General features: G+C 36.4%; 1 protein-coding gene across 4 annotated transcripts; it reads right to left on the reverse strand.

The window, feature by feature from the left end:
- Positions 1-360: 360 nt before the first annotated feature.
- Positions 361-4,610, reverse strand: LOC104598160 (transcription factor BHLH062-like). 4 transcript variants are annotated; one of them, XM_088886443.1, is made up of 6 exons: positions 4,467-4,529; positions 4,216-4,262; positions 3,471-3,594; positions 2,496-2,614; positions 2,157-2,284; positions 361-1,131 (listed from the first exon to the last, which is right to left on the reverse strand). In XM_088886443.1, exons 3-6 carry the CDS (start codon positions 3,512-3,514, stop codon positions 673-675), a joined length of 750 nt encoding a protein of 249 aa, XP_088742569.1. In that variant the 5' UTR covers positions 3,515-3,594; positions 4,216-4,262; positions 4,467-4,529; the 3' UTR covers positions 361-672. The 4 variants fall into 4 exon arrangements, with proteins under 4 accessions (XP_088742569.1, XP_010258394.1, XP_010258393.1 ...); XM_010260092.3 differs by lacking the exon at positions 4,216-4,262 and having other exon boundaries at positions 4,467-4,610; XM_010260091.3 differs by lacking the exon at positions 4,467-4,529 and having other exon boundaries at positions 4,216-4,460.
- Between the last annotated feature and the right edge of the window lie 4,459 nt (positions 4,611-9,069).

Genomic DNA, 9,069 nt, shown 5'->3' on the forward strand with positions numbered 1-9,069 from the left:
TATAGTCGACTGGAAAAAATATTTTAAGTAAATATTTAAATAATTACAAATTTATTTAATATTATTACAATATAAAAAAATTTAAATTAAATACTAAAATAAATTAATAATAAGAAGAAGAATGGTTAAATTAAAGTAATAAATGGTTCAAGTTGAATTTAGTGACCCGTATAATTTTACGGGTTTAACATATAAGGGTCAATTTATGTGGACCTGTAGACTGTACGAGTGTCTTAAAAAATGGCAGTTTATAAACAATAATAAAAAGTGGTAATAAAATGTTTATTCATATATATATATATATATATATATATATATATAATTAACTTCCCCGTACTTAGTACGGGGTATTCAGCCAAGTAATATTTAAATTTGTACTTCATAGAAAAAATGTTAATTTGAATTTATCACCAGATAACACTAGAGATTGTAAGACTATCAACCTCCACACGTACCAAACTCTTGATCCAACCATTGTCATTCGTCAATGGTGCATCATCATCTTTGTCGTCATTGTGTATTGTACACAATTACACATGCTAAACTTAAAACCCAGCACTAACCCATATGCATCTGAGAAGCCTATAGTTAAATTGAGGATTAAACATTTATATAATTTTAGATGCTCTCTGAGCACATCTAAAAATATGATCCAACTAGAACTTGATAAGCTTATACCCTGCCTGCAACTTGTTCTCCCCCTCTGACGACTGTGGTATTTTTACTACTAAGCAAGCCTTCTTTTGCTGCATATGATTGCTCCGCAAGCAATTGTGCAGGCCACGAGTCTGAAGGGGTGGGATATCGAGCATGTGGTCTGCTCACTTGTGAGGGAGGTTTACAAGTTTGTACAGTTTCAGGCTCTGGATACACTTGAAGGTCACAATGGACAGGAATGACGAAGACTGGTGCAACAACAGGGGCTGGCTGCAAAGTGGAGTCTAAAACAGGCAATGTGAGATGATGATCCTCAGGCAGATGTGATCCTGAACTCTTGTTCTGCAATGGGGCTGAAGCTGCAGCCCATGCAGGTTTGCACTGAACCCTTTCCTGTAGTTCACTCTGTAGCTTCTCAATTTCAGCTTCTAGGGCAGAATTCTCCTCTCTCAGCTCACTCTTCTCAATGGTCACCTGCCATCGGCCATCCAAAAGGGAAAAGGCTTAAAACAAGTCTTATCAAAAATATTCTGGGAGGAACACATAAACATATTGAATTATATGACCACATGTGGGAGGACAAATTTATTGTTCTCACAGGTTAAGTTACACCACATGGAAAAGGTGAGAAATAAGAGGCAATCATCTCCCTAACATTAAGAAGCATGTGTCGTGGGGGAAGCCCTACTGAGCATGCATTAAGTGATTGTTACTTAGCAGTAAGAATAAAATATAATTGGTGGTTCGAAAGTAATTGGTTGGATCAAGTTGAGATGGGCTCAATCATATTGGAACCCTAACCAGCTTTGGATTAGCGAACACCAAACAAGGAGAAACCAATTCTTCTCTCAGGATTCCTTTGTCAAAAAAATATGTTCAGAAATGTTTAATCATGATTGAACTGGGTATAAAAGGCTATGGAATACGTTGGTCCCAGCTATCCAGGGTTTTGGGAGGGGCGGACTGGATACAGACCAGATAACCAGATATGACTTTATTGCATGCAGTCAGCTTGATTATATTATATACCCTGTAAGGTTTCAAACTTCACTTATTTGTGATAAATGCACTTCTGAAACCAAATTCTTCAAGCTGATGGCATTAAATTAGCTATTAATCTATACCTTTTGTTCCCCATAACTTTTCTTTACTTTCGTATATGTTTATTCATAGGTAACAGTAATACTGTTTATGTTTTTACAATCCATTTTATTAGTAATTGTAGGAATTTATGTATTGAACAATAAACAATTTCATTATCTCCATTACAAATAAAATTTTATGATTTCGGACTGATAACCAGTCTTAAGTTCTGCAATCTAGTTTGGTTTTCAGAACAGTATCAAACATTCATGGTGGATTAGTCTAGCCAATGTCAAAAGTCCCAACCACCAAGAATAAAGAGGGTTGATTGAGAGAAACAGAAATTGGTTGAAATGAGTTAGGTTGAAACAACAATATAAAGCAAGAAGAAAGCAGTGTGGATTTCAAATGCTTACATAATGTGATTCAGATAACAGAGCTGCATTTTGCCTTTTGAGACATTCAACCTGAGCTAGCAGATCCTGCAATATTCGAGTGGCATCACCTAAAACAGTGGCCTTTCCATTGTTCTGCCTAGCTGGTTCTGTAATTAAATACCACTTTCAAATGAATTTATCAAGTTTGCAATTTCAAAGTAAAACCAATCAAGTTAAACAATGAGGAGAGAAAGGGCTAGCTAATCCCCAATGGTCCTCTGGGGAAAACAGGCACATCAATACTAGTTCAAGAAGGCTCCAAATTAATAAAAAAATCATGAAAAAAATAAAAGAAACAATAAATGGGAGGAAATTTACCAAGAGCATTTCCTAGCTCAAGAAATAGCTCATTCAAATGGTCACGTTTCAGTTTCTCCCTCTCAGCTTTGTGAATTTTCTTTGGAATTTTCCCATGGCTTTTTTTGTTCGGCAATGAGCTGCACAAAAAAAAAAGGCTTTAGGACACTAAAGCAAGATGACATAAGAGCAAAAGGCATATATAGATCTATTATTTTTTCTTATCTGAGTATGTATTAATGGATACCAAAAGGTGCATACTTAACATATTCTCATGTACATTTCTGCAGCATCAAATAGAATACCCTATTCCACCTGATTTAGGTTTGTACCTAACACCATATGAACTATATACAATCATAAATTATTACAGAAACCATATTTAATTACACACAGACTGCAGATCATACACACAAGGGTACAAAAATATAACCTATTTACCAAACTGATGCTTTCGACATTTATTTAAGGCTTCCTTCTCCCACGAATATGATCTACATGGTAGTTCTGCAGCTTGTCCAAGATGAATTATTTTGGTTTGGTTTGCCTAATAAGTATTTAGTTATTCACTTTTGTGGCTTTTTTCACCACTTATAAGAGCATGAATCTCCATTATTACATTCTATCAATATCATGGGGATGGATAAATATTTACTTATCCACTTTTGTATCCTTTTTTCTTTTAATGATTTTTATTTTCCTTTGAAAAAATTAGGTAACACACTACCGTAAAGCCTTCTATTGCATGTAGAATAGAAGAATTGCCTTTGCAGTATATGTCTAACCCTGGTATTTCGTGTTTTTCTTGTTTATAGGACTAATTACAGAGGAAGCGATGGCTAGACAGAAAGGCAAATATATCAATACAGAAACCAAGTACAAAAGCATTTTTACAGCTTTTTCTCCAAAAGATGAAAAGATATTAAAATGGAAAAGAAATTAAAATGGCACTTTTCATTGTTCAAAGACTTAAACTTTCACACTTCAACCACTGACCTGCAAACTGGTTTCTCCGCCACTGGATTTACCTCCTTCTCCATCAAAGCAGATGCCTATGAGCCGATTTTATATCAAGTCACCAACTTCACAATAGATGCACCAACAGGGATATTCTTAAAACCTGGTATAACACAAAATATGAACTGAAAAGACTTCAGAAGGTGCAATAAACAGATCAAATAGGAAAAAAATAACCATTTCAACCAATGCAATTCAAGTGCATCAGTATCTGAACCCCGTATTGACAAAGAATACTGTAACAGCAAAATGATTCTATTGTGCACACACATTCCATCCTATACACGCCATAAATACCAAAAATATAAATATTCGATACCTAGATCTTTACCTATAGAGCTCTTAAGGTCCAAGAGAATCGAATTTTAGCCAAAATTAACAGAAAAAAATAGAAGAGGAAAAACATATAGTTAATTCAGAAAGGAGGAAATAGAGAAGAAAACAAAAGCAGGTTGCAATCAAAAAGCACCAAAGCAAGATAAATGAAAACAATACCCAAATTTCTTACAATCAATAGATGAATTTCTAAGACAACCCACAGGACCAAATTAAAACCTTACAAAAAAAATCAAAGCCCAACCAACTACCGAGACAAATCTTTCCACTTCTTAATCAATTTGGTAAGATAATCACAACTCTCAGAAAAATTCAACAGATGGATATTATAAGATTAAAAAATAAATAAATAAAAGATTGACATGAAAAAAAATTGGGGAAAACGCACCTGCAAAATCGATCTCGACCCCGAAGGCCCGAAAATAAAACTAAAATCTAACAGGAATAGCAAGAGCAAGAAAAGGAGATTAATTACTAAGTAAAGAAATACGGAAGTAATCCCAGGAGAAGAAAAGGAGCAGGAAGAAGAAGAAAAAATGGCAACAATGGTGAGAAACTATGACAAATAGATTAATTAAAATTAAAAATTGGGGATGTCTAGATCGACGAGGTTGGGAGAGACACTGTGGCTGGAGTTACCTTTCCACGCGATGCGTGTGCTTAGCACTCGCCCTTTACAGGCATTGAATAAAAAATCGCGAGCTATCGCATGGTACATACTTTATATTGACAAAATTGTCCCTACAGCTAAATGACAACAGTGCCCTTCGGTTCATTGGTCAATTGTCAAGCTCTATCATTTCCATTCCATCTTGGTACTTCCACTGCCACCTAAGCTCGACGAAACAAAGAGGAAACAACACAATTACAACCACCCCACGTTCCTTGTCAGAAATCTCTCTCTCTCTCTCGTTCTTCTGCTTTACAGTTGTTTATTTTAGTATTTTAGACGTGTGGTGGCATTTGGACATCCGAAAGGGTACCCCCTCTGAAACGCCACTATAAATACAAATATATAAAAATGGTAAAAGGTAGTTGTAAGGGTATATAGACATTAAAATAATGATAGAATAAGTAAGGAATATTTGGTGGTTGTGAGGGTAAATTAGCCAAATGGAAAGCTTTTGACAAACCATGCTTGGAGAAAGTGTTTGGTTTTGTTCGGGCTATAATTATGATCGTTGTATTTGGATTCGAGGGATGAGGGCCTAAACTAAGAATCATCCAGAGGCCCAAGCTGCAAACGGATCTGATTAATTTTGTTTAAAAAAAAAATCAAATTAATTTGAAGCTCAAAATCTGTAAAAAGGTTCATCTAAATTCAAAAATCAAATATAAAATCAGAAACTATGTATTAATAAATAAACAAAAATACGCTTATCTAAATCCTAAATCCACTCTGAACTCTAAATAACTCCTACCTTTTCTTTCAAACCAAACACAGCTTTAAAGAGGAATCAAGATGGACCTGCATCTAATTTCTAACAGAGTATCAACTAATATCCGAGTTTGATGGATCACACTGTCAAACCTGATTCAGTCCAATTATTGTGTGAGCTAATGCCTAAATCCAACATAAATGAAATTTGGATTCGAATCCCATTAAATTCAACTCATTTGCAGCCCTTAGGACACTACAACTCAACCAAGTATTAGTATGAGGACCGTTTTGGGCTTTGAACTTTCATCAGCACAACCAGATAAGACCAAGGAAGGAAGGGACAGAACGGTGTGTTGTGTGGTGTCCACACGCAGACACACACCCATTGTTGTTTTGGGGACCTTGAGAACATAAGACACGTGCAAACTGTAATTTCGCGTCAAGAGAGCCAATGCGAACCCACCCCACGTTACCTAAATATCTACCACAACACATCCCATTCTTGGGAAGAAAGCAACGGGCAACCGGCAGCGGAAGAGTTGATGGTAGGCTGGCACAGGAAATTGACTGAAGCGTGGTGACCGCATGGCAGATACGCTTCACTCCCTCGTCCGTCAAGTCCCCCACACACCACAATTCTGCTGCTGCGGCCTATCTTCTTCTTGGCTCTCACTTTTCCAATCCCAACCTAGTTGAAATTCCATTGATCTCAGAACTCAGACACATGGTTTATGGGTTGACCCGGATCGTGCATCTCCAATATAGAACAACCCAGTTTTTTTTTTCATAACTAATTGTAAAATATTTATTCCACCTTCTCAATTTCCCAATGAAATGTTCAAACTTTGGAGTCTGAGTTGTGTCTGGCTTAGGTTGGATCACCCCAAGCTACCTGCCGGAAGCCCCGTCAACCAATCCATTAAAATATCAAACATACCAAGCCTCTAGGATTCTTTTTTTTTTTTTTTTTCTGGTAACAAGAGAAAGCAAATGGAGGTAGCATCCAGCTTCTACTTTTAAATTTCTGTATGTCAGATGGGTAAAGCGGAAGATAAAAACTCAGCCTATCCCATCAATCCATATTCGGATATTCCCCAAGGATGACTACCTTGGCTGTGCTAGTGCATGTGATAGAGGGAGGATCTTGTTTCAAATGACTGGAGCTGCAGTGAATCCATTAATGGCATCTTTGATAATATGCAAGCGAGAGAATAACCAAATTTTAATGGTCCCCAGTTCTTCTCAAATAAAAACCAAACTGCTGAATAACCGCGTTCACTCGCTTCCAGTGAATTTTTCTGCAATCAACGAATGAAGAGCAATAAGCAGAGGAAATGCAACATCTAACAGCACCATCGGTGTACATCACAGAGGCCTTTGGTTCCAATCCCAGCGGCCATGGCCCCCAATTCTTGTCCCATTCCATTTGGCGCCGGCTGTGGTTTAGTTTTCTTCACAAGCACTCTTATAAGAAAAATCTACATCGGGACAAAACAATTTTGACTACATTAGAATTAGATGATCCTCGTGATAAAAATTCATACAGGACAAAAAGAAAAATAAAGTCCACAATCCAAAAGAATTCTGTTTGTCGGATGACTTTCAGTCAGGAATCTCAATGGGCGGACCTGTTATGGTGGTTCACAGGTCCCAACCCCTCCTCGCATGCTGAATAAGTAATAGGATATACTTCTATTACAAGTTCTTGAGTAGACAAGATGATAACGGCGTTCCATAAATCTACCATTCAAGGGAAGCGTCAATGCATCGAACTCCTCCACACACCAGAGCTCAGAAACAGGCTGCATGAAATTCCACAAAATTCTCCCAGCTTATAAGCTAAATATAAACAGTGTCTGGTTTTTCTTGTATTTTCCTTTTCCTTCGGACCGTATAGCATATTTTTCTGACCATCTGGAAAGATTTAATACATGGAAAGGTTGATCAGATGATTCAGTCAAAGTATATATGGGTTATCCAACTAGTGAGATCTCAAACCACCTCCATTCATTCATCCACATACAGCACTGGAGAGCATAACCTCTTCAACCTCCCACATCATGGTTCTAGCACATATTAGAATATCAAATCCGAATATTACCTCAAATCCATTAACTTTAGTGTTTAGACAAGTGATCAGCTCATGAAAGAATTGGGGTTGATCAGGATGCCTCTGTTGCTCCTACCTGCCAACAAATCAAACCATAAAACAGAAGTGCCTAAAATACTAAAAAAAAAAAAAACAGGCAAATGCATTGACAGACAAATAAAAATATATTCCTTTCATCATGCTCTTTATAGCTGGACAAATAACTAAGCAAAAACATGCCTATTTCAGTAGCTGTTTTTGGTGTGCCCCAGAAGATGTACAAATAAAGCATGATAGCAAGCAACCTAAGAAAATAGGGGAAAAACAACTTTTCTAATCAGGTCAATTAGGGAATCTCCCTAGATGCCCCACCTATTTATGCCACACGGATTGGCAAACTATGTTACATGAGTACCCTATCCAATAATAGACAGTTTAACAATCTAGAATTCTCTTGTACAGCAAAAAATGCAGAAATACTACAGAGAATTGTGAACAATTCTCTCAGGTCAGGTCATCTTAGAGCAAAGTTTGGTTTGAGTCCAAAAAGTCCAGAGGCTACATATGTCATATCTGTATATCCTGATAATTGACGTGCTTCGTGCTCTTTAGGGCTTACAATGAGATTAAAAAGTTTGTTCTCTTATAAGTTGCTTCTCAGGTGCACGTAGGAGAAGATTTCTCAGTTATATGTGAATGGCTACACGGTCTGTCCCAGAGATCACTTAAACATGCAAACAAGTATAATTATCATAATGAACGGAGAAAAGAAAAGGAGAATAATTATTACCATGGATTTGATAAGCCATGATTACTCAAGCTGATGAATTGTACATTATATTATGTAATAACTACAGTTCATAGTGATTAGTCAAAAAATATAAAATCTAAGGAGCAGTTTGATCAGATGCTTGTAGCCAAATCATCTAGGGAACTGTAAAAGTTCATTAACATATCCAACAGCTAGGGAAAAGATGAAAGATAAATTAATAGATCCTAAAGGAGGTCAAACCACATAAATAAGCAAGCCAATCTGTAACTCCAAGAGGAAGGACAAAAAACACACTAATTAGGTCAGCCTAAGAACTAGATAATAACAAAGCTATAAAATTTAATGAACTAGTGCTTGTTTACCAGTAAAGCACATTTTATATATTGATCTTCCATGTGTATTCAAGCTTCCAAAATGATCTTATATGAAATAAGGAAACAAAAATAAAGGACAAAGATATGATTTGAAACAATAGGCAGGAACTTTAATGAAAATTACAAAGACAAGGTGGGTCACAAGCTTTTAATAATAAATGCCATCTCCTCTGGGTTTAGTGAGAAAAATCTTTAAGAGAAAAGCAAGGAGACCAGTAGCTTCAGTGATATAAATGCCATATACCACCTTAAAACTTGGTCTCATACACAATAACAGCATTTTGAAGAAAGCAATCACTCAAAAGAAAGAGATTAATGTAAGTAGGAGATACCAGCCAGCACCCTAGAAGCACACCCATTGAACAAAATCACTCTATCTAGGATGTTATCAGTAGGCAAAGATCCTCTGCTACAGCTTTAACTACTGCATTTGCCTCATCTTCAATCTTGCAAAATATGGTGTAGGTTTCAATGCAGTGAAGAAGATAATGCATAAGCAAAGCAAACACAGATACAAAATGCCTCAGAAAACCCAAATACCACATATTTTGTGGCAGGAACAGGTAGAAAAGGGGTGCTTGGCACAATTTCTGTGTTTGTATCTCATTCTTTATTTTATAAATCAA

This window comes from Nelumbo nucifera, chromosome 4 (genome assembly GCF_055504915.1).
Source record: "Nelumbo nucifera cultivar China Antique chromosome 4, China Antique-T2T, whole genome shotgun sequence".
NCBI lineage: Eukaryota > Viridiplantae > Streptophyta > Magnoliopsida > Proteales > Nelumbonaceae > Nelumbo > Nelumbo nucifera.